Raw genomic sequence first — 24762 nt, 5'->3', positions numbered from 1 at the left:
GGAGAGCTCACTCACTCAACTGAGTCCTTGAAGTTTGCTGCCATCTGCTGATCGATCTCAAACGCATGATTTTCGCTAACTGGCTGATTTTTGGATTCCAACAATTACTTCAGTCATGATTGAGCAAGTGTTTCCTGTTTTATGGGTCGTTTCTTTGCAATGTGCATTTGTTGATTTAAAGAAGTATTTCAAAGGGCTCATCTATTAACAGATCTTTTAAATTACCTTAGGATATAAATGCTGTAATGTGTGATTTACATGCAACAAACCAGTCCCTAAACAGAATAAAAACTGTGCCCCTTTAATTAATCTAAATCACACTAACTGTATTCATTAAAGGTGCACTAAAAGAGATGACTCTTCACATTTAACTGTATATAAAATTGTTCAAGTTTATTTCAGTTGCTTTCAGTTAATGCAGATACATAGATATATACAAGAAAACATTTAGATCACATAAAAATCACAGACAATAAAAAGCAGTTATCTCATGTGAGGCAGGTGTATTTGTTCAAACATAAACTCCGGATCCTTCCGCTGGTCAGTCTTTATGTGGAGCAACTGCAGCAGAGTACTTCATCATATTGTCCGCTGTAACTGTGGAGCAAAGAAAGAATGACATTACAGTTATTTAGCTCAATTCAACAAATGTTTGTCCCTGGAGGGTGATTCTGGTGCAGCTTAAAAATGATGGAACGGATAAACCCGATGAGCAACGGCTGCCCTGCTCTCCTACCAAGATACATCTGCAAAATGTGATGTGCAAACAAGCCAAGCAACTCTATGAAAACCAACGAGCTGCACCAATCAATGGACTGCGACTCATTTAGCAAACAGGGCTGAAAAACATCCTAATTTTCAAGACATTATATCTTAATAGCTTCTCAATAAATGTTTCATTAAAAGGACTCCCTGGTTCTTTCAAGGCAAAATTACTCACCCTGTGATTGCTGTAGAAGTACTCAGTCTGCTTCTTCATACACAGAAGATGAATAAGCAGCTTGTTTGCTTCCTGTTTCATGTGCTTTTTGAGGTTTTAACATCTTGCAAATTCACTCTTATATCTCTGTTTGCAACTTACAGGCACGAAACCCAAAACGGGTTTGTGTGGTCATGTTTGTCAATGAGTTTAAGTATTTAATTTTCTTTAGTTAATATCTAGGACAGTTTTGTCCAGTTGATGCACACACACCTACAGTACTGCCGTCTGCACAGTTCCAGTGGGAATGTCTCTCACTGGAAAGATTAGAAATGTCTTAAACCCACATCTCATATAGAAACAAGTCTTAACTTCCAAAGCAGATGATTTTTTTAAGTGACGCCTAATTAACCTTGGCGTGCACGGTGCCTTGATTCAAAGGGATCTAATGATCCTTTGAAGCTGTGGTGACTAGAAATTTTTTTTTTAGCTAAATTCCAGCTAGGGAAGCACTAAAATGTTGTACGTGCACAATATTTCTGAATGGATGATGCTTTTTAATGAGTCAGAACACTTTTATGCAGTGAAGAGAGGTTTGACTTAGCAGACATGTGAAGTTATAACAATAAATTCATTGTTAATTTGACATTTGTATCCATTTCAGTCAGCTGAAAAATAGCCAAACATAAAATTTAAAATATCCATACATAAGAGGTACAGATAATACTAACTTAGATAAGGCCTCTAAGGGCACCAATGGCTGATAAGCTTGTCAAAATATTTGTGTGGAACATGCAGTACGTCAAAGTGCTTGGGAACACTGAGTGAACATGCAATCAGACGTGGACTCACTCTATAATGGTGCAGACAGAGCAGCAGAGGCTGGAGCAGCTGGAGCACTGTCGGGTGCAGGAGGAACATGTAAAGCGGTCACATTGGGAGCATGGTGTCCTGGACCCCTGGCTCTTCTGACACACACAGCAGCCTGTAGGAACCACTGCCGCACCTACACAGAGCACACATTCAAATCACGCTGGATGAGCATTTAGCAGCAAAGTTATAAAGTAACCAAACTGAACATCCATGTCTGTGATAACGCTGACACCTGCTGGTAAGAAACATGAACTGCACTACCCTTAATGTTCGGTCAGAGCACAAAATATGTTTCCTCAAAGTCTGTCTCATTTTAAAAGTTTCTCAGCGAGTGGTGACCAGTCTTTTTTCCAGTTTTGAAATAGAGATAAAATATGTTTGCTTTTGTTACGTGCCGTGTGTGTGTGTGTGTGTGTGTGTGTGTGTGTGTGTGTTTTCTCCCTCTCTCTGCAGGTTCCTGCTCTGCAGTAGAGGTGAGGCAGGTGTGGCTAATCTGCTGATGAGTAGGAGGCTATAAGAAGGAGAAGAGAGCTGTGGTCTCTCTCTCATTCCTCCCTTCTCATCAAGCCTGTGTGGACCAGTGTGTGGACCAGTGTGTGGCTGGGGTAAAGTTCAGCGTGTGAACCTAGCAGGCCTCCAGTGGCAGTGACGCCTGCAGTGATTTAGTTATTCTTTATTGTTAGTTAGCCTACTTTTTGTGTTGAAACTAGTGGTTTTTCAGTTTCTCACTTGCTTTAAGTGGTTTTGTTACAATTCTGAATAAACCTTTGGCCTACTTTGCTTAATCCGCTTCATCCGTTATTTTACCTGGTTTTTTCAATTTATTGTTACTGCCGTCATCCTCTTGAACATATTTTGGGTCGTAACATCTATGATAATGATATATGTGCACCAGATCCCTGTTACTCTAACCACATAATAATAAGCATGTATTTGTGTTTGGGTGGTCATTAAAAAAGGAAAAGTTAACATATTTCAAGTTGAACTCAACTTGGGTATTCTGACATAGCCACATGTAGACTGGATTTTTTTTGTTTTTAAATGTGGTTTTAGTTGTATTTTTCTGAAAATTATTCATTTTAGTGTAAAAATACTGTTAAAGTTTCCTGCTTTATTCTTCTATTCTGATTGCTAAGGACTCATTAGCTTCAGCTGGTCAATGGAAATAACTATTTTTACACAGAAAAGCCTGGATTATTTCCCCCTTTTAGGAAAGGATCTTCTGTAGGCCAATATAAGGGATTTTAAAGAGAAAAAATAGAACAAATATATCACATGGACTAAATCAGACAGTCACAGCAAAATATTATTTTGAAGTTCTGCAAATAAATGCTTTTTAAAGTTCAGAAAGTCTAATCCGAAAGGTAACTGGACTTGGTTGAAGTTCTTGAGCACTCATCTGAAAGCTTCCCAGAGTTCCAAACTTGTGCCCTAAACTCTGGTCTAATGATATTTGAACCTTGTCCAACTATGGGACACTTTCTTTTTAGCTTTTTGATGGAAAGTACAACCTAGGGCTGCAACTAACAATTACTTTATGGATAAATGGATTATTCTAGAAAACGACTAAGTAACAAAAAATGTCAAGTTGAAAGAGGCCTTGTTTTGTTCGACCAGCAGTCCAAACTTCAAAGATGTTGACTTTATAATGGAGGGAAAAAAGAGAAAAATCCGTAAATTATTTCAGTCAGAAACAGAAAATTGTGGAAATGAGATTTTTCTTGTCCAACTATGGGACACTTTCTTTTTAGCTTTTGATGGAAAGTAAAACCTTTGCATTACATTGTGACTTATTTTTAAGGCATAATTATCTCTTGATTCCAGGCATTCCATCATTGGGCTTTGCTGAATATCTCTTACAAACCATTCGCTTTACAGATTCAGCAAAAATAGATGAGGTATAATTTGACCATTAAAATAAGATTTGTCTGAAGATGATACAATAAATTAAATCAAGAAATTTAACAAGGTGTGGAAGAACATCTGTGGGGTCTCATCTTTGTCTTTTAGTCGGGTTTGTGGGGTAGGGAGTTCGGATGAGATGTGCGACATGCAAGAACATGAGTAGACATGAATGACATGATATGAATGCCGATTCATATATCTTGTGGCTTACGTCGTGTTTATGTGAATGTATAAATGTTTACCAGCTTGACACTCATAAGAGTAAAGATTTTAACTTAAACATAAAGTTACTTCTACTTATATGGGTTTGTAGGAAATTGTAAGCAATGTTTTACAGTCACGAGGTTATAACTTTATGAGGACTGCTGAATTTGATGAGTACTTCAGGGGCTCCAAAGAACCCATTTTCTTTGGTTTAGTCTGTATGCTCCTGCTTCAATGGGACACTGCTCAAAGCACCCGAGTCCCATCAGCCACCACACTATGTAACTTAAAGCAGTAAAGGTTTTTTGTTTCAGTGTCTGCTCTGCCCTATCATATACTGTGGACCTCGCCAAAGTGTGTTCTGGGGTAAGAGTGAGCTCCTCCCATGCGAAAGCTTGCTGAAGAAAAGAATCTGTGGCCACCATCTCTCTTGTCTATCAGATGAGGCTCACCTTGTACAGCATTTGCTCTTGTAAGTCTCCCATCATGTCCGATAGTTGTCTGTCCTCTAAGTAGAGCCTGTCTGTTGGCAGGTGTCTCTACTTGTCCAGTCGGCTGCGGGTCAGTGCACCGCTCCTCTCCAGTCCATATTTTTCCCATCACAGCCTTGGCACCGTTGAAAAGCAAGTTCTTTGTCTTTTCTGTGTGGAATAAAGACACACTCATTAGTGAAACCACGCGTGGCTAACTCAGCTGACCAGCGCGGCTGTGGCCAGAAGGCTGATGTTTACTTCTTTATGGTAGTTCAGAGGCTAACTGGCAGTACAGACAAATTAAGTTATCCATGACCGTCTAGTTTAAAAGTTGTGAACCACAACAGGCGTAGGTGGCAATTAATGAGAGGTCATGACCTATAAACGTCTTGCCGTTTTCTGGAACAGGAACAAAATCACCAACAGTAACAAATACAACTAGTTTATTGATGAATATGGGAGAATAGGCCAACAACTGCTAGGAAAATTAGCAAATTTGCTAACCGACGAAGCTAACATTAGCCAACACTGACACTCAACAATATAGCAGCTAGCATGTACTTACCATGGATTTCTTGCTTATACTTGTCGCCAAACACGCCGTAATTATTCAGCTCATGTTGTCCGATATGTATTTTGTATTGTGAGGAGAAGGTTTGTTGAAAAGGACAAGCTCGTTTCGGCATTTTAGCTCCAAAAAAAAGTCCCGCGGTGCTCCTACGGTCTTCCACACTGTTTGTTGCGGGAAAATGTAAGTAAGGAGTCAATGAACCAATCCCTCACTCCCTATATTGTCATGTGAAGTCTCACAACCAATCAGAGAGCTGCTATAGTGTCACGTGCTATATTAAACTTTGTCCACAGCCGCCCTTTACTGTGCTGCCTTCACGGACTGTCGTGCATGTTGAAATATCGGTCTAATCTTAGTAATGAATAGATCACAACCACAGACGAGAATAAGAACAGGTTCGGGTTCACAAAGTGTGACATGATGCTTGCTTTGTACACTTTTAATCATATTGATGATGACTTAAGTGAGTGTAATGGTTTTTTCTAGCTATTGAACTGTTAATGGTTTATGAACGTCTTTGAATCAACTGTTTGTGCTTACATTGCAGACAGAAAACAAGCAGTTTGATTAATGAAAATTTGTAAACATTTGTGCTGCCTTCATTGGTGATACAGCCATAAATTGAAATGTATCTTATGGTCAAATTTAATATTTGTACTAATAAAAGAAAAAGGTTATCTTATTTCAACAAAACAAACATAGCAAACACTGCTCAAAGGTTACATAGATGTTTTGTTTAATAACTAATGAGGAGAGGATAATCTTAAGTGATGAATAAATGCCCCATCCAGCTTGATTGTCTGCGCTTCCATCAAGGGGAGTAAAGGGTTTTCCTTTAGAACATCTGGATCATGCACTCTCTGGACTTTCCAACACCGACCCACTTGACTAAAGAGAAAGAAAGAAAGAAAGAAAGAAAGAAAGAAAATGATTAGAAAAGCTGACAAAACTGTAGATGATATTAAAATCCATTCTAGAAATGGACTGTTTTTGATAAGTGAAACAGTCTCATCCAAAAGATATCATGTTTTGATTTATTTTTAATCAGAGGCCTTTAGAGGTAGTGCTGACCATAGCTTCTGTTATGCAAAGTAAAAAATAGATATGTTTGTTATTATGTGTCAGACATACTGGGAACTCCAATGTGGTTCTCAATGAAGCGGATGTAGTTCTGGGCCTTGGCTGGGAGGTCGTTCCACTTCCTGGCTGCAGACGTGTCCGTCTTCCAACCAGGGAAGGTCTCATACTCAACCTCCACTTTGTGCAAAACGTCCATGTTGGCTACCATTGAAAAAAATCAAGAATTACCAATCATGAAACCAACCTTATCTGTCATCAAACAAAGCAGCTGTTTATTATTCTTCCTTACCTGGAAGTCTTATTCTTCCTTACCTGGGAAATGGGGAATCCTTTTTCCATTGAGTTTGTAGGCAACTCCAACTTTTATCTCATCGAGCACATCCAGAATGTCAAGTTTTGTCAAAGCAATGCTGTAGGAGAGGTCACATGTCAGAAAAGAGCTGTGTCAATAATTTGCAGTTTTTGGTGATGCGGACAAAATATATGCTTGTAGGGTAATTGTGGTTCAATACTCATACAGAACAACCACAAAACTCCTCATGTTTTGCTTAAATTGCAGGAGGAACTCACGCGGTGAAGCCATTAATCATATGAGCATATCTGACGATGACAAGATCCAACCAACCGCAGCGTCTCTTCCTTCCTGTGGTCACACCCACCTCATGACCCCTCGTCTGCAGCAGCTCTCCTACAGCCTGCATTAAACAGGCAAAAAAAAGTGTTTATTATTTTTGAACTTTAATAATGTCAGACATACCACAAATAACCTAAAAATATGCCATCAGTGCTCCAGTTATGCACACAGCTTAGCACAATAACACATCACAGGGGCTGGGGGATAAAGTGTTAACATCTTGACCTATGTGCCTATGGTCAGTTCCCGTGACTAGTAACATAACCCCTGCTCACACCGTAAATATATCCCGAACCCGCACTCTAGCCCTAAATTTATCCCTGTGCACATGTGATCTGTATAAGAGGTAAAGAGTGTTTGAGTCTGTCTCTCACAAAATTTGACAGCTGCACTCAGCATGAGAACAACCCCTCCACTCCCTCCCCACCCTCTCCTCTATCAGCTCTGCTGTCTTGCGTGTTTGCCACATGATCACAGACAAACTGTACATGTCATGCTCGATATCAGTGAGTTACATAACATGTCATATGTCTCTTCTTTATACAGTGCGAAGGCCAGGAGAGAAGTGACAGTGTCATAACGTATTCATTTAAGATATATCAAGCTCTTACATTGAGTTGTTCTGTAGGGAAAGCGCCAATTCCCACTCTGGTGGTGTAGGCCTTTGATACACCGAACACATCACCGATATTCAGAGGAGGGATGCCGAGGCCAGTGCATGCTCCGCCCACAGTGCAGTTTGATGATGTCACAAAGGGGTACGTGCCTGAAGAGAATAATTTTATATGTTACAACAGCACCGGTGCATACATTCATTTTACGCTGTCATTGCTGACCCTACCAAAGTCGATGTCGAGGAGAGCAGCGTTGGCCCCTTCAACCAGAATTTTCTTTGGAGATCCATGAAGAGCTTCGTACATGTAATAGACCCCGTCTCTCACCATCGGCCGCAATCTCTCACCGTAATCCTGCACGAAACAACAAAGGAATGTGTCTTTTTTTGTTGGAAGCACTGACAAGTATTCATAACTTTGTAGTCAAACATGTCTACCTTGAGTTTCTTCAGTTGATCCTCAACATCAACTGTCAAGGATGGATACATGGATTGATACTGGTGGACGAGATTCTTGAATCTGAATGGAAAGGAAACTTATGAATCCTGTCACAGCTTCACATTATTTTCAGTCTTGTTTTTTTCATGATCTTTACCTCATAGAAAAGTCCTTAAAATCGCCGAGGAGGTCGCATACACGTAGGCCAGTGCGAGATGCTTTGGCGGAGTATGCAGGTCCGATGCCTTTTTTGGTTGTTCCAATGCTTTTATTTTGAAAAACAAGCAAAAGCAACTGATGTTAAATAAAACTATCAAATCATGTATTGTAGTGTGCTAGGCCATATTTTCTTTTGGAAAATTGCTGCAGGTCTTACTTCTTTCCTTCTTGAGCTTGTCTTTCAGTTTCCTGTAGGCCATCGACGACCTGGTGGAAATCAAACACTGCAGAGAGATGGCGAATGAATCATTAAAAGGTAATACTTTTGTGAATAAGGTTAAACTATTACATGTACTGTACATACCCAGGTGAGCTCTGTCTGAGACAATCAGTCTCTTCTCCCAGCCCTTCAGACCTGGTCAGAGAATAGAAATCACATAAATGTAAAATTTACAGAAGTGCAATAAGTAGCATTTTTTAAAATCTAAATACCTTTTTTCTCATTTTTGTCGCCTTCCTCGAACAGGCCGGGTAGATGTATGACCACTCCATTACCTATAAGAACACAGGAAGAAGACTGTGTGGACAAGCTGGATACTCTTAATGATGCTGTCTGTATAAAGAACCAATAGAAGCCATTACCGATGAGTGATATGCTTTTAGAGTTAATGATTCCACTGGGGAGAAGGTGGAAGTCGTACTCCTTGCCCTCCACGACCACTGTGTGTCCTGCATTGTTGCCCCCCTGGAAACCAAAGCAGGGTACATAGTGTATCGGGGCCATGTGATACTGTCATGTTTTGATGGTGATACATTCAAGTACAGTATGATTTTAAGACCACTACAGAAGATTTAACCCCATTCAAATGTGTGTTTTCTCCAGACAGCGATAAGCCACCCTCTTCCAAATCCACCGTGCTTTCCCAGCACCTATTTTAACAGACTTGGCTGGTGCTGATGGATCCTCCGCTCTGTTCCCTCCTGGCTAAGACCTGGCCTTCTCACATATCAAGCCACCCTGAGAATGTGACCTCTCTGTAGCCCGGTGGGTGGGGCTCTCAAGCCTCCAGAACACAGGGTGCTAGTCCTGTCAGTGGGGAAAGTACAAGTACAACACAGCAACAGTTGGCAGGTTTCACTGCGTGTTCCACTGGCGGACTGACCTCTGATTTCTGACCAGACGCTTGTATCTATTATGCAACTGAACAGATACTGACCTGTCTGGAGTTTGTTATAAATTCAATGCACCAATCAAACCCACTATTATCTCTTGTGATCAGCTGATTGAGTCAGTCCAAGTTACTTTACACCAGTTTAAGAGGTGGGTACAAGGATTTAGAGAGAAATCAGGTTTGTAGCTTCTACTCAATATTGCTAGAAAGGTAACATCTGGTATTATGTATCTGTACAATGTTGTAAAATTTGAGTTTAAATGAAACAATTCTCCTTTTCTATCATGTAAATCTGTGACAGTAGACTCTCAATATTGTTGACTGTAATACTCAAAAAGGTTTCCCGTCTAATATGACAACATTCTGCTAATTATTCCCCAAATCACAGAGGTACAAGTGTTTTTAACCGGAGCACCTGTTGCGCGCGAACAGGCAGCCAGTAAGTGACAGATTATATTGTGAGGTTTTGAATTGATAGAAATGGGGCATTCACCGACAATCAAGGACACGCCCATATGGATGTTCATCAGAAATCACGAATCAAAACAGTTACCTGACATCTGCAGACGTAGTCCGCCTCAGTCGCCAGTAAGTCGACGACTTTCCCTTTGCCCTCGTCTCCCCACTGGGCACCGAGCACCACCGTCACTTTGTTCCCCGCGTCGTTACGCGATCGCTTCTGTCCGGTCGCGGCGGTTTGACTCATGTTTTTGTGGTCTTTCGCAGACCAGGTGAGCGACATGATGGCGGTGGCTTTAGTCCGTCCGTCTCAAGACAACTAGACTGCACTGCAAGAGCGGCATTGCCATATCTATCACCTCAGAGGCGATGATGTCACAGCCATACGCGCGTGAGTGCGTCGCCGCGCTCAGGCGAGTTGTCTCCAAGGCTGTTAAAGCAACGAGAAAATAGATTTTTCCACGACTGTCACAGTGATAAATGAGGGCAGATTTACCCATTAGCTGATTATTATAACGCTCATATATCATAAATGACGTAGCTTGTATAGTGGAGATTTTCTACTTTATTCTGTTTGCCTCCATCTGTGTGACTGTGTTGATTAAAAACAGCTTAAAGCTCCTGTGAGGAGTTTTTTGATGGTTATGAAACTGACTGAAATTTATTATGATTACTCTATATGACCTACAAAAGCAAACCAGACAATCAGAGACAAGAGTGATTATTTCTATAGTTATTTTTAATGCCTGAAACTGCTGGTGGAGGGTAGGTGTCAGATGAAGTGATTAACTGGCTGCCTTTACATTTTCCATGGCAAAAGTTTAAAGTGAGTGATATATGGCTGTTAACGAATGCAGGATGAGAGATGAGCTTGATTTTTTTGTTAAAAACCACCTCTTAAGCATGCACAGGACAAAATCAGCTTTGTCCACAGGGGGGCGCCAAAATCAACACAAACACAAAGTTCCTCACAGCAGCTTTAACAGTAAATTCACTTTTATTAAAATATATTTAACATTAAAAGTTACAATCCATTAAGTGCCGTTCTTATATTTCCTTTTAGAGATCATCTGGATTATATATAAATTAAGACATGACTTTAAAGCAGTTTTATGATGAATTAAATTAAATATCTTGCACCAAACACTGCATCTTTCTTTCTATAGGTGTTGAACAGTTAGTAGAGCATATAGCAAAACACATTCACTTCATATTACAACAATTATACAAAACATAGAAAGCATATTCAACTTTTTTTTCCTGAATCCAAAGCAATCATATACACAAAGGCTGCAACTCATTTACATAAAGTGACATGTTGACATCCATGCTTTGAAGATCCCAGCTTTTGATGCTTTTCCTCTTCTTGGTCTTGAAAAAGAAACAAATCATGGCAAAAGGAAGACTTCTGCTTCCCCCTGAACGAGTCGAAACTCATGTAGTCTCACTAAATAAAACATAGTTCAGTCCTTCCAGTTTAGCGACATTAACATTTTCTTTTTCCTCTCGTTTTCCTTTTTCTGGAGTCACCTAAGGAAACAAAGACTAAAATGAGTCAATGGAATCAAAATATATAAAAATAAAAGTCTTTAATTAAAGCTAACATATTTACAGTGGGATAAAACTGTGCGCTTAAAGGCAGAGAAGTTTATTCATGATTGTCCGGATTGCAAACATGACTACAGCTTTAAAATGTTTAAAACCTTTTTTTTGTGGTAAAACATTTGTAATCGATTGACATCAAATACAGCATCTTTCATCAAGCTCACATCAACAGTTTAAACACGGTTTACAGGAAGCACACGAGACTGTGTTAGTGGATTAAACAGTCCCAGTTGCAGATTTGTGGAATGGACAAAGAAATATGGGGAGTAGAGACACAAAAGTGACAACTTTTATGAAATCACTCAGTCCACGATGACGTCACAATGACTTCACAAACTGCAAGGCTGCTTGAGATCAGAAAACTGTGATGTTAGACTACTTAAGTGCTGATTAGAGAGGATTCCCTTGTTAACATAAGAGTACCTTCATGGTTAGTTTTCCCTTGCTTTGATGGGTATTAGAATATTAGAATCACCTCAACACACACTTGATTGAATGCTGTTAGGATATTTAGCCTGATCACACCTGACTTGCAAAAACATTGAAGAGATAGCAAGTGTTAAAGCTGGACAACAGAGACAAATGAAATCCAGTTAATCCAGTTAGACCAACAAATGATGCGTTATTTTGGACAAAGCTTTGACGGTGATTGAACTCTGCTTACAGTTTGCCATCGCACCGTTTTGACCTACCTCACTGCAACACACAGCCTTTTTTATGTTTAGTGTGTCCTTTCCCATTGTTACCTTGTGTTTCAGAATGGAAAACAGAGCATTCAAACACACTGGCCATATTTACATCCATTCAATATTCAATCTGCAAATCAAGGGCTGCACACTGCATCCAAACTCTTTAATAAAATGGTGTCACATGCTAAATACTTAAGAAAATACACTAAAATAGCCCATACATAAAATATAAAATGTTAAATGCAATAAAAACAAAATAAAAATAGATTTCCCTTTAAGACACGTCAAGAGACTAGCTTTCTGAACATGATCTTTATTTTTGTATGTGGATGGATTACCTGGATTACTCTTCTTTTTGCTTCGTTTAAAGAGGCTCGGCTGTTTCTTTGGTTCGGGCTTAAGCGACGGAGGCACTGCTTCTGAGACTGACGGCAGATCTTCTGATACCAGTCCATCTGGGACGTCGCACCCCTCGATGCCCTCACTGAGTGTGGTCTCATGGCTCTTAGGGTCCGAATGTTTGTAGCTGATGACCTCATCTTGATCGGCTGTTTTTACGATAATGTGTTCCTGCTTTTCTCGTCCCACTGTCTCTGTTAAATGGCTTGTTTTATTACTAGTTTCACCCTTCCCTTCTCCCGTTATATTGCTTTCACTACCCTGTGTCACATTGTCTGTACCAGGTAAAGGACTGTCCTTGATTTGAATATTCACGCTAGGCTCCACAGGCATCAGCTTCTCAGGTAATGGGCTGGGCGAGCTGTCTAACAGAGCCTCTAGCAGGTCTGAATCTGAGAGGGAAGATGGGCTGAAGGCGCTGCTCTCAGGTGACTCCAATGAAAAGCCATTTGTGGAGGGGCATGTGTGATGTTCCGCTTCAACCTGAGGCGGACGTTGCATCGTATCTAGCGGTGAAACTGCAGGTTCCTTTGGGTGTCGCTCCTCCTGCAGCGACGCCGGCCTTTCCTGGGGTGCCTGTATAGCCATGGCTTGTTTTATTGGGGGTGTGCTGGGAGGCGCTGCTGGTCCGTCTTGCACTGTTCCCTGCAGTGCTGGTGGAGTCTCTTCTGATGGGCTGATGAAGCCGTTCAGTTCGCCTGCGGTGGCATGGTGACCCTCTGTCTGAGGTTTGGTGGGAGCGGAAATGGTGGCAGCTTCTACGGCCGCTTCTTCTCCTACAGATTTCACACTTGATCCTGAGCAGGAGAAATAGGACATACTGATAGTGAAGGTGTGTACATGAAAACCATTATTATATTTGACATGGGGTGATATTTCATTGCAAGCAAAGATGCATGAAAATAAAATGCTTGTCATGTAAGCAAATGCTAACATAGCTCAGCAAAGCAACCAGGCAATGGAGCTAGCTTAGCAAGAAGGAAGTGGTGTTTAAGTGCAAATAAAAAACAGCCGAGGTAAAGCAGCAAGGCTGTGTTGGGGCTCAGGAGCGGAGCTAGAACTGCGGATGGAGGCCACAGTCTCTTGTCCTTACCAGACTGGCAGGTATCCCTACGAATTTCACTAGAAGGGAGGCTTTCCGAATCGCACCTTGGCCTGGTCTTTCTTAGGCTGAAACCTTTCCTGATATCCGCCAGGAGGTGGTCGATGATGAAGCCGTCGTTCTGTGGCACAAAGCCTTTCTTGACTGGTAAAAGAGGAGGTAAACAGAGGGTTTAAAATGCAATTCAGTGAACACAGGAATGTCTACTACAGTGAAAGAAAGGAGGCCTGTCCACAGCTTACTTATTTTTCCGTTCTCTCCCTTCTGTCTCTTGGACTCTTCTTCTGCCAGCTGCTTTTTTCTCTTCTCTGCCTTGGCCGCCTGCTCCCTTCTCGTTTTGTTTTCCTGTTATCATGAAAGTCATGATGTCACTCACTGCCAAGTACAAAATGTACTTAGAGATGTGTCTTTGTATCATTTGGGCAGAGACATATTAACATCCCCCAGCTTTCCCACAGTATAATGCTATCTATGCTGCAAAGAAAACACCGTCCTTCTCCCCGACAGCATTACTGTGTATACAAACAGTGTCCATCAGTTCAGCATGAAACCCTAATAAGGAGTTTTAAAAACTACACATTTTAAACATTCAGTATAAAAGACAACAGATGTATAAAAAAAAAATGTGACCTTCAGTGCTTTGATGAAAAGACCTCGGAAAGTCTTGATTGTGCCGAAGAGATCCTCGAGCGACAGCTGATTTGCATCTTCACATAAGTAGACCGCCAGCTCGCTCTTCTTCTTATCAATCGCAGTGAACCTTTCACTTAAATCCTGACATGCCTCTGCGCTTTCCTGCAGCAGTCAAAAAAAGGGTTTCGGGATTTGGATCAAGCTTCTAAAACAGCACTGAGTCATAAAGTGTTGGCTCTGTTTGTAGGCAGAGCATCATCATCTTACCTCAAGAACTTTTATATATTGTTCCTTCACCTCTTCGGCTGAGTTGGAGACCTTCTTGGCCGTGTCGTTCAGTCGCTTAAGTAAGCCATTGGCTTCTGACTGCATAGAGTCCAGATTAACTCTGAGGACAAAGTGTAAAAGCTTTGATTACGTGCCTGGTACAGATCCACAGAGGACCAATTAAATGGCAAAACATAAGTTAAAGTAGATGGGAAAGGTTTCTATACCCTGCTGCTTTCTCACAGATCTCTATGTCATCTGGCAGCGCCAGCAGCTCCGGGTGGTTCGCCTCTGCTTCCTTTGCAAAACAAGCCACAGTGTGTAATTAAGCATCTTCATAAACGAGACAGAAAAAAAAGAAATGACAGCAGCTGTGAGCCAGTTAGTGTACCTCCAGGATGTGATGAAGCAGCGTTATGCGGCTCTTGTTGGCTTTGGTCTCTGTGAGCTTGAGCAGAGAGCTGATTTTGAACCCCTCGGCGTTCCCTGTGTGACTTCCCTGAAAGTAGTCCGACGATTAAAAATGCAAGCTCTGTCTTAATGTCAGCTTCAGTGAAATATACATGAGACTGAAGAGGTTCTTACATAGTTGAGAAAATTTCCAACATCAAGGATGAGCCTGCAGAAGCTGGGCATGAGCGAGCTGTCTCTGAGGGCTGACAAATGAGTTACATGGTGTTAACTTGATGATGTGTATTCTAATCTGGATGGTTCGGCTGCATGCGTGCGAATACATCTGGAGGTTGACGGTGCACTTACACTGGCAGGCCTCCTCCACCAGCTTGACTTTAGGTTTGAGCATATCCAACACTGATGACGTCTCCTCGCACAACAACATGCACTCAATGCGCAGCTGATAACTGTGGAGATAAGCCAGAAAGTAAAGTAAATAAAGAGCCAAGTAGAACAGCATACATTAGACTGAGAATATCAAGCGTGCACTTCAATAACAGCTCAACCAAGACAGCTGTATGTAATGTTACCATGGCACCGTGAGCAGGCAGGTGTAGAAGCGATCGACATTCGCCAGCTTCTCTTTTTCTCCTTGGAATGATTTCAAATTTTCAATCTACATTAAAAACAAAAACAGTGAGTCACACATTTGCCATTTCCAAGTGCCCTTAATGGCAGATACACGAGCGAAAGAGGATGGAGGATTATTAACAGAACAAACCTCATGCTTCTCCGGTAGGAGCTTTAGAAGCTGTTTTAGCACCTCTACATCAAACCTCGAACGGTCCCCTTTCTGAATCATGGCTACAAACTCCTCATTTTTGCTAAACAGAAAACATGAAGAATATTTAGCAGGGAAACGAGCCGAAATGTATTTAAAAACACTAAAATCAGGTATCTTACCATTTGAACTGCTTTAGGAATATATTCAAATTCAAGTTTTTCTTTGGATCCATGAATGTTATCTATAGAAAAACAAAGAGGCATATTGATTATATAGCTTTGATAATCGTGTTTGTTTTTCTGAATGCTCCGAGGAGCCGTGTGGAGTGTTGACCGCGCACACCTCTTTAGGCTCCTTCTTGACAGGAGCAGCTGCCCCCTTGTCTTTGTGTTCGGTCACCGGGAGACAGAACAGCTGCTCGATACTGCTGTAGTCCGGCTCCCGAGGAGGAGGCTCTTTCTGAACCGAGGCCCACATGGAGTGACCATCTGTGTGTGCGCAGGTAGAAAGGAAACTGTCATGAGCTAATGTGGCTTAGACATCACACATAGGCTGAAACTCATTTTCTCCTCAAGCTCAGGGGAATCCTCGGCAACACCCTCATTAAATAACATCCAAATGTGCAATAATAACCTGTCTGTTGGTTTTAGCAGAGTGCTTTTCATAACAATGTTCCATCCCCATTAGTTTTTCTCTACACTGGTGTCTGCAGGCGATGTCTGCACTCACATTTTATATGATACGGTTTTGTTTTAACATAAAATGGCCTGAAGGGGTGATAAGATCCTGACAGATGGAGGCAAACTTTCTAAAATATTGATTTTACTTTGACATTCTTGATATAAAACTCAGCCTTTATAAAGATAAATGACAGATTATAATAATCTGAATCTCACAAGAGTGTTTTATTCCCTCACCCGTAACAGCACGGAGCTTCTGCCAGTTGAGCTTCTTCATCCTCAGCGTGGGGCATCGGTATGCCTTTGAGGGTGCGCCGCATCCCAGCACCTGGCTACTCTGAGCCACAATCATGCCTGGGGGAGGAGGAGGTGGAGGAGGCATGCCGGGTAAGGGAGGTGGCGGTGGTGGTCCGCCACCCATCCCTGGTAGGGGTGGCGGAGGTGGTGGGGGAGCCATGCCCGGAGCGCAGGGCAAGGGTGGCGGTGGAGGTGGTGGTGCCATTCCAGGTAAGGGAGGCGGCGGCGGAGGCCCACCGAACCCTCCGGGTAGCGGGGGAGGAGGAGGAGGTGGTGGGGGCGGAGGAGGAGGAGGTTGGGGCATTGACCCTGTCATACTAGGGGGTAGAGGAGGAGGTGGAGGAGGTGGAGGAGGGGCACATAGTGGCTTCTGAGTGGATGTGATGATTTTGCCCGTCTCCTCTTTGTCCTGCTGATCCAGATCCGTCTGCACGGCTTTATCCACCCGCAGCAGCTGCCCGTCCACTTCATTGTGACCTGCGCTGCTTTTCCGTTTGGAGAACATCAGCCGCTGCATGATCTTCTCACAGGACTCCATCTGAGCTGGAGCACAAATCCAAAACACACAGACACACACACACACACACACACACAGATGAACTGAAACTACTTAACTTGCTCGAACAAGAGCTTTCAGCCATCCTGTCAACAGCTGCTTCAACTTCCTCGCTCGGATCAGTTTTCCAGGATAATCTCCCCCCTTCACACATGAATCACTGAGGAGGCCATTAGCTAGCCATTAGCCTCTTTAGAGTGTCGATCAAAAGTGAATGTATTGTTGCTTCAGTGTTAACTCACAGTCCTGGGCCAGCAGTGTGGCTCTGTTAGTGATGGCCTCCAGAGCCAGCCAGATATCGGAGCGGCCTGGATCCAGAACCAACAACGTCTGCAGGATGGACAGCAGCTGGAGAGAGGCCGGAGAGCTGCTCACCTTTGCACAGAGACACATGCATAGACATAAATTAAAGAGGGCTCGACATATTAAATGATTAAATGAATGTTTTAAGTGGACAGAAAATTAAAGATACCTTGTTAAAGAGTGTAGAAAAAACCTCTGAATGATTACTCATGTCAATGCCCCCATAGATCCGCAGCAGCTCCTCCTCATCCTCAGCCATTGCCTCTTCAAAAGCTTCACATTGAATGATCAAATCTTCATCATCCTGCTCCCTGCACACCACACACATACAGAACACTGTTGGGAACACTTCATCACATTTTAATGCCATTTTCAGTTTTCAGGAAGCGGCCCTTGACTGTGTCAGCGTTCCTCCTCCTGTCCTGTGTTTCCTTTTCTTGCAGGTAGAGATGGGTGGAGCTAATTGCCCTGATGTGTTGCACCTGGGCAGGCTGGGCGTGGTGTATTTAAGATGGCATCTCAGCCTCATTCTCTGGACCAATCCCAATCTCCACACTCACAGACTTTGAGGCGCGTTTCAGGTAAGTGTGTGAGTGCTTAGTGCTGTCCCGCTGTCAAATCACCAAGTGTGTGAGGGCTCTAATGCGGACTTTTCAACGCCAAATTACGGACTTTCCGTGAGTCCGCAGATCTGCAGACTTTCCTCTGGTAATTACCCAGAGTTCATAGCCAACTTGTTGACATGTAAATGGTACAAACGTGATAGCCAGCCCCCAACTCAATGTAAACAAATGTTTGTCTATTGATGTAGTTATCAATAAAGTTAGAAAAAAACCCTTAATGTAAACAAATGTTCGTATAATGAAGTAGTGATCAATAAAGTTTGAACAAAAAAAACCCCTAAATGTAAACAAATGTTCATATAATGAAGTAGTGCTCAATAAAGTTAGAAAAAACCCCGAAATGTAAACAAATGTTGGTATATTGAAGTAGTATTCAATAAAGTTTGAACAAAAAAAAACTAAATGTAACAAGTTTGTATATTGAAGTAGTGATCAATAAAGTTTGAAAAAAACCCTAAATGTAAACAATTGTTCGTATATTGAAGTAGTGTTCAATAAAGTTTGAACAAGAAAACCAATGTAAACGAATGTTCATATATTAAAGTAGTATTCAATAAAGTTTGTAAAGAAAAAAACTAAATGTACCCAAAGCGAGCATGGACAGTGAAGGGAACCGCAAATACGTTTAATCTGTTCAACATTTAATGAATCACTTATGTGGTTATTTATAGCACGTTTTTAGAGAGGTTTATGATTTTCAGTTAAATATTCACACAGGATTAACATTAATGCCTTTCTGACTTTTGATAGTTTGCTAAAACATGTAAACACTGTTATGTAAGACACACAATTACAAGCTGCGGTCGGCTTTTCTAGTTATTTAATGCCACATCTTGTTTCCAGGCAACATGTGATGCCACGATAGTGTCCCATTCTGCATTTTTATGCAGTTCTCAGACCCTCACGGACAAATGCACTCAAGCACTGCACGCCTGATGCCATCTGAGTCTGTGAGGGTTCAGTGCTTAGGCTTTAGGCTGGAGATTGGGATCGGGCCTCTCTCTCTGCTGTTATTACCATACCTTTTGGTTGGTTGTCTTTCTTTTGCCTGTACAACACTACACATACATTCACCACTGATTTACAGACTGCAGATACATTTCTTAGGTTGTTTTTCTATTAGTTTCAATAAATGATTGCTTTAAAACTGCGTGGTCTCCCTCTTTGTCTAGCTCATGGAGCCTGGGCTGTGACAAAGCAAAGACATTAATTGATGCAAATTGCAAACGTCTTTTTCCTAAAAGCGGTGTTTACTTGAAACGATAATGAACTTTAAAAGTAACCTTTAAAAGATGCTTGGCTGCATAAAAGCTGCTTTAATGATGAAGAGTGAAAAAAATACAAAATGTGAAGCACAGAATGAAAGCTCACCTTAACTTTGGCAGAATATCAAGCAGCTGAAGCCCTGCAACACAACAATCAAACACAGCCCTGAGTATGACAACAACACAATTATCAGCTTTTAAGAAAGTTTATGCTGAAAAGGTGCCACACATCTCTCCTCCACAGTTGCATATGTTAGTTTTTGGAGAAATGGCAGGAAGTCACAGGTGAGCAATCACAGAGGAGGAGTGGCTGAACAAATGGCTGATTGGTCCAATGTGCTGGGTGGCATTTTAAGGACCTTAGGAGGGTTTATGTAGATACAACTGTGAGATGTTTGTCCAACTATCAACTGTGGAGATATTTGAGAAGCTAAACACTGATGCCTCATGGGAAAAAGGTCATGTTTGAAGTGCAAGTCTGAGGTTAATCCTGTTTTGATCTTGTATATGCTGGGAAAGACTCCACAGGCAGTAAGAATTCACTAAAGACTGATTGATGGATGGAGCTTTCTTGCAAATGTATCATAAGTTTGATTTAACTGTGTAAGAGTGATATTTTCTGAAAGCTTAAACTTTTGATACTCACTAGTTATTGTTGCAAATGCATGAATACACAATGCTTAATCCACTTGAGGATCTCAGGCGTTTTCTCAAAGTGAGAATTAGGCCGTTGGACCTATTCTTAGACGGACCCAGTGACTGAGATATTTGTAATAGAGCTCCTGCTGATGGCCTGCTTTCTCCTCTCTGCACTTACTTTCAGCATAGTACTGGGAATACTGTTTACACCAGTGTGACCCTGCTCCTGATGAGACTCTTGTTAAATAGCGGCTACCTACCGATGAACTCCTTTCTCATCTTATCTCTCTGCCTGAGGTCATCCATCCCGAAGATGATGGCGTTGATGACACTGAGGAGCGTGACCATGTACGGGACGTTATCTGTGGCCTGCAGCTCGTTCATGATCACACTGAAGCGATACTGCCGCGACTTCTTGCCCTGAAGGGGAAATCAAAGTAAGTTTCATTGATGAAGACTGTCATTATACTGATTTATAATGCTGGTGCATGCAATCCGCCACTAGAGGGCACTGTAAGATTAGTTTATGACCAAGAATGATGATGTAGGGTCATGTGAGGTGAATCAATAAACAGCTTCAAAAACAGATGTTACTTAAGTGCGAGTCTTCTCGACTCTACATGTTCTACTTGCCTTGTAGTGGTCCAGGGCATCCAGCGCCAGGCAGTGGCCGTCAGCGGAGAACATGCTGAGGGCGGCGAGCAGCTCAAACACTTGCTTCTTCACCATGGTGTTTGAAGTGTCCAACGCTGTGGGGCATCAGGAACACACACATCAATACAGGTCTCATAATTACACTTTCTGTTTCTCTCGAAGCAAGTCGCTCGCTATCTCGTCCCCTTGTTTCCCGAAAGTGTACACACAAGCTGAATGTTTTGTTTCACAGCCTTTAAGGCAACTCTACTTGAACTTTGCCCTCTATAGATTTGGCTTTTTGCTGTTGATAAAAATGCATTTGTTCATTTGAAGGTGGGAAAATCCAATATTGTGAACACAGCGTGACATTACATATTTAGGGATGTCATGAAGCAACCACTAATGATTCATCTTTGTACATAAAGCTGAATACGTGTCTGGAAGATTTAGGCCAGCAGGGTGAGTCACAGGGGACCATATAATCCCCTGAGTAATGACCATTGTAGCCAAAAATTAATGTAAAAATATTCCTAAAACATGATACATAACAGACATATTGTCTCTCTAAATATGTGAGGCTACAGAGACATAATCATGAAGGGTGATCAACCTTGTGAGAGCTTTCGAATGTATCCCTCATTGTCTATAATGAAGTGGATCCCTGCAGAGGAGTTCATCACCGCCCGCACGCAGCTGACGCAGGTGAGTTGCAGGAGGGCGTCGGCAATGCGAGAGCATCCTCGCCCCGAGAGCCGGTCCAGGGCCTCCAGGAGGAGATCCAACCCGCTCAGCTCCAGAAACTGCACCATCCACGTCTGGTCGCTCCCCTCCAGGCGGCGCTTCAGCCCCGAGTAGTTGACCACAGTGGGGACTTGCAGCAGCCTGATACACAGCTCCGGATCGGCGCTCTCCAAATTGGCCTCCTGCTGGGTGTCTGAGTCCTGCGAGGAGCCAAGGCGGCCCCTGACCGCCGCCCACTTCTTCTTTCCATCCGATTTCCCTGACATGATGGCTGCGTAGGAAAGAAGGAAACAATGCCTCGTCAATGTTTATGTGTTCAGATAATTTTCAGCTATTAATTTCATAATAACTCGACTTGTTGTGGCCTGCAGATGGATCTGTATACACTGCTATCCAATTCTTTTTCCAGTGTACAGTGTCATCATTGCTATCCAGCCTACAGGAACCAGGCCAACACACGGCCTTATCAGAAATGAACAGGGGAAAGAATAGGAAACGATAGCTCTGCACTTTTATGTCAGCGGTCCAGTCATTGGTAGCTCTGCCAAACATTCTTACTTAATCCTGCTTGAATGAGAAGAAGCTCTCAGTCAGCTGGACAAAACTCACAAAGCCGGGCTCAGTGGTGTCTGGACTGAACCTTTTATAATTTACAATATGAATGAATGTGTTTTAAAGCTCACAACTTGGATAAAAACATTAAAAAAACATGCACAAGGCACACTTAAGAACAACTGTGTGAGAAGAACTCTTCAGCATACAGCCAACATATCTGACTTTACCTTGAATGAACGCATTGATCCTCAAGTGCCTCAAGTTTTCTGGCATAACACCACAGCACAGTCACCTCATTTAACCAACCTGTTTCACATCTGAGCCTCTGTAAGCAATCCACTGCATTTCGTGTAACTAGTATAAACATGTTCCCACACGCTAATAGAATAACATGATCAGGGCTCGGACCAAAAAAGGGGAACGTTTTCTCCCAAAAGCCTAAAAATACTTTCTCTCTGCTGCGGAGTTGTTATATTAGGTGGTCAAGTGTGAGTCCCTCTTCTGTCTCATGTTGTTGATTTCCCACTTGGCATAGAAAAGATATACAAATGAGACATTCAGGCATGAGCATGAACAAACATAATGCTCTACAAAAAGGTCATTAAGTGAGCCAGTCTGGAAGGAATTATAGATTCTACAAGTCTTGTTCTGTTTCTGCTTCGTCAGTAAACACAGTTACAAGCAGCTTGCAAATACTCTTCATTTCTCTCTTTCAGAAAAAAAAAATCACAGGAACAGGAGTAATGACTTGTGAAAAAATTGTGCAAATTGGATTTCTATTCACTCAGTGGACTCAAGGTGAAGTGAGGCTTTTTCTTTCTCACATTTTCTGGCAAAGCATTTGTCAGCTCTGACTGCAGCATTTTAGTCGCGCTGCCAGTGCGAGAGTGTTACCGTGGCAGCAAGCAGGCAGACAATGGCGTTTTTTACAATAGGCCTTCTCAATACTCTTCAAAGGGCTGTGTTCATTAGCCACAAAATGGATGGAATGCTCCCTGCCCCCTTTCAGCTGAGGAGAGTCGTACCCAGCCTCCGTTTACACACTTTCGGATTCAGCCGATCATGGTGTATTCAAGCTGTGTGAGAGTGAGAAGGGAACAAAAGTTGCAAGTTGATGCTTGTAATTTTCACAGTCATTAACACTTGTGAAGCAAGCGGGTTCTATTGAAAAAGTTCTGTTAAGTGGAATCATTTCGCGTATAGCCAAACTTATGACTAAGACACTAAAAGGGAAATGGTGTGTGTGAGTGTGTGTCATGTGGACGCTCCAGCGTGGCTCAGGAACTTTTCACGAGGAAGGAAAGGGCTTTCCCGGGACAGGAAATGTGGCTCAAGATAAAACCGCTTTGTATGACAGCTCCTGTTCCTCTTTTGCAATTTCAATTTCATTCCAAGAGATGTTGATCTGACCCCAGCGGAGAAAAATTCTCTGAGCATGTACAAACATCTGGGCTACATGTCGAACCATGTCAAAAGATCACGGACTAAACATTTGCAGATTCTTTTGTGCACACCTTAAATATAAACAAGTCTCACTTGCAGACTTGTCTGCCAGCGCACCCACATGCACCTCTAATAGCAGGCTGATTCACTGTGCACAGGACAAACCTACTCATCTGTCCTCTGGTTAAGCCGCCTACACAGCAGCCCACTGCTACTGTACAGCATCAACACTTCTGAGCATGCAGAAACAGCTCCCCGGATTTATTTCCTCTGAGACATATGCATAAGCTTATGCGCGCTAATTTTTTCTACAAATTTTCTGTGTATTTCAGTGACAAGTAATGAGTAAACAAGCTAATATATTTACGGGGAATCAATTAAATCTCATGCATCAGTCTGCAAACTGTTCCTCCCTTTTCTTATTGTGTTTGCCTTCCACAGAAATACCACATATAATAGGATAAATGATGAGGGTGCGTATTACAAAATTAGATTTGAGCTTGTTAGCACTGACATAATGATGATGATTTCATGTTACGAAACAGATGTCAACACATGGAACATACAGTATGTCGCTGGCTTATTGTGAAATTATAATTGAATCTTTATCAAAAATCTTTTTACAGTCTTGTCAGAATGATTATTGCCACTTAGAACATCTGGCAGACATTAAGCTGATATCCTAACCTCCTCTCCTCCCCTCCCTGCTATTTAAGGGAGTGACCGACATGCCTGCAAAGTCCACAAGCACATTTTTGGAGTTGAAATGTATCTTTTGGTGGCTGTTTAGTTTTCTTAATTAACAGTCCTCCCTGATGGCTACTCCAGCAGCTGTCACATAGATAAAACATCTGTGCAGTGACATATGACAGCTCACATGGTCCAAACACTGGCTCAAAACTGGAAACCACAGTTCAGGGGAATTTTGCCACCACAGTTTTTTTTCATCACAGCCTTCTTCCTCTTGATTCTGTCCAAGACGAGGTTTAGAGGGAGCACTCGATTACCAACTCCGGGATGGCAAGGCAGGACTGTGTCATATGAATACAACTGCGAGTTTTAATCTGCATTATGCACTGGTCCATTATGATAAAAAAAAAGGGGACCTGACATATCGACATGAACGGTGCAACATCATTAGGCTACTTTCCGCTGCGATTTTCCCACATACCATGGGACATAACGGGAACAGTCACCTTACTGTGGCGAGTAAAAGACAGCAGAAAAATAAAAACAGAACGATCATCGCTTCAGCAAGTGGTCATTTCACATCTTAACACACTGTTGCATCGTTATCGATCACCAATAGGTTGAGTATCTTACCTGTTTTTATTCCATAGATATGCACTTGAAGAAGCGCGTCCCCTGGTGTGTTTCAGAAGAGTGATCCCTTTGCAGTCATCCAGGCAGCCTTTTATTCTGCCGAAAGAGAAACAGAAACCCCTGAAAAATGTGGGCACTCTGTGGCAGGTCAAGTCCTACGTGGTATGCGGATGGCACCGCTTTTAAATCGCCACGGCTCCTAGGGCTTCACTCACTTGTAAGAGACTGGCAGTGTCAATGTATCAGCATTACTGAGCTAAAATCCGGTCAAGACTTTCAAAATAAAGAAATGCGGAGAAGGGCCTTGATAGCCTATTTTTTAAATAAA

At 42.1% G+C, this 24762-nt stretch overlaps 3 protein-coding genes across 5 annotated transcripts; all 3 read right to left on the bottom strand.

The window, feature by feature from the left end:
• Positions 1-392: 392 nt before the first annotated feature.
• On the bottom strand, positions 393-5107 carry siva1 (SIVA1, apoptosis-inducing factor). The gene is made up of 4 exons (XM_069662333.1): positions 4940-5107; positions 4354-4542; positions 1772-1925; positions 393-597 (listed from the first exon to the last, which is right to left on the bottom strand). Exons 1-4 carry the CDS (start codon positions 5058-5060, stop codon positions 549-551), a joined length of 513 nt encoding a protein of 170 aa, XP_069518434.1. The 5' UTR covers positions 5061-5107; the 3' UTR covers positions 393-548.
• Positions 5108-5369: 262 nt separating this feature from the next.
• adss1 (adenylosuccinate synthase 1) lies at positions 5370-9867 on the bottom strand. Its single transcript, XM_069661523.1, has 13 exons — positions 9596-9867; positions 8513-8615; positions 8363-8425; positions 8235-8285; positions 8088-8154; positions 7869-7976; positions 7711-7792; positions 7501-7627; positions 7271-7425; positions 6596-6720; positions 6338-6435; positions 6077-6226; positions 5370-5833 (listed from the first exon to the last, which is right to left on the bottom strand). The coding sequence occupies exons 1-13, from the start codon at positions 9782-9784 to the stop codon at positions 5781-5783; spliced, it is 1371 nt and encodes a 456-aa protein (XP_069517624.1). The 5' UTR covers positions 9785-9867; the 3' UTR covers positions 5370-5780.
• A 386-nt stretch (positions 9868-10253) lies between these two features.
• Positions 10254-24634, bottom strand: inf2 (inverted formin 2). Of its 3 annotated transcripts, XM_069661937.1 has the most exons (23): positions 24435-24634; positions 20983-21384; positions 20370-20485; positions 19997-20156; positions 19204-19237; positions 17379-17520; positions 17149-17281; positions 16291-16893; positions 15716-15861; positions 15553-15614; positions 15371-15473; positions 15180-15265; positions 14956-15056; positions 14782-14852; positions 14588-14695; positions 14424-14494; positions 14197-14317; positions 13927-14091; positions 13539-13641; positions 13288-13440; positions 12134-12991; positions 11799-11852; positions 10254-11031 (listed from the first exon to the last, which is right to left on the bottom strand). In XM_069661937.1, the coding sequence occupies exons 2-22, from the start codon at positions 21377-21379 to the stop codon at positions 11800-11802; spliced, it is 3786 nt and encodes a 1261-aa protein (XP_069518038.1). In that variant the 5' UTR covers positions 21380-21384; positions 24435-24634; the 3' UTR covers positions 10254-11031; position 11799. The 3 variants fall into 3 exon arrangements, with proteins under 3 accessions (XP_069518038.1, XP_069518039.1, XP_069518040.1); XM_069661938.1 differs by lacking the exon at positions 11799-11852; XM_069661939.1 differs by lacking the exons at positions 10254-11031; positions 11799-11852; positions 12134-12991; ... (13 more) ...; positions 17149-17281; positions 17379-17520 and having other exon boundaries at positions 19200-19237.
• Positions 24635-24762: the final 128 nt, after the last annotated feature.

The sequence above is a fragment of the Semicossyphus pulcher genome, unplaced genomic scaffold (assembly GCF_022749685.1).
Source record: "Semicossyphus pulcher isolate SPU_LCO1_2020_fin unplaced genomic scaffold, fSemPul1.0.p SCAF_14, whole genome shotgun sequence".
Taxonomy (NCBI): domain Eukaryota; kingdom Metazoa; phylum Chordata; class Actinopteri; order Labriformes; family Labridae; genus Semicossyphus; species Semicossyphus pulcher.
This window is presented reverse-complemented; position numbering and strand designations above follow the sequence as displayed.

Coding starts and splice junctions, on each gene's coding strand:
- siva1 (XM_069662333.1), bottom strand. CDS start 5,060: ATGCCGAAACGAGCTTGTCCTTTTCAACAAACCTTCTCCTCACAATAC. Junction 4,543..4,939: donor GTATAAGCAAGAAATCCATG/GTAAGTACATGC, acceptor TATTCCACACAG/AAAAGACAAAGAACTTGCTT. Junction 598..1,771: donor TCTGTCTGCACCATTATAGA/GTGAGTCCACGT, acceptor TTTGCTCCACAG/TTACAGCGGACAATATGATG.
- adss1 (XM_069661523.1), bottom strand. CDS start 9,784: ATGTCGCTCACCTGGTCTGCGAAAGACCACAAAAACATGAGTCAAACC. Junction 6,227..6,337: donor AAGGATTCCCCATTTCCCAG/GTAAGGAAGAAT, acceptor TTTCAATGGTAG/CCAACATGGACGTTTTGCAC. Junction 5,834..6,076: donor GAACCACATTGGAGTTCCCA/GTATGTCTGACA, acceptor CTTTCTCTTTAG/TCAAGTGGGTCGGTGTTGGA.
- inf2 (XM_069661937.1), bottom strand. CDS start 21,379: ATGTCAGGGAAATCGGATGGAAAGAAGAAGTGGGCGGCGGTCAGGGGC. Junction 20,486..20,982: donor CATTCGAAAGCTCTCACAAG/GTTGATCACCCT, acceptor GATGCCCCACAG/CGTTGGACACTTCAAACACC. Junction 14,696..14,781: donor TTGGAAATTTTCTCAACTAT/GTAAGAACCTCT, acceptor GACTACTTTCAG/GGAAGTCACACAGGGAACGC.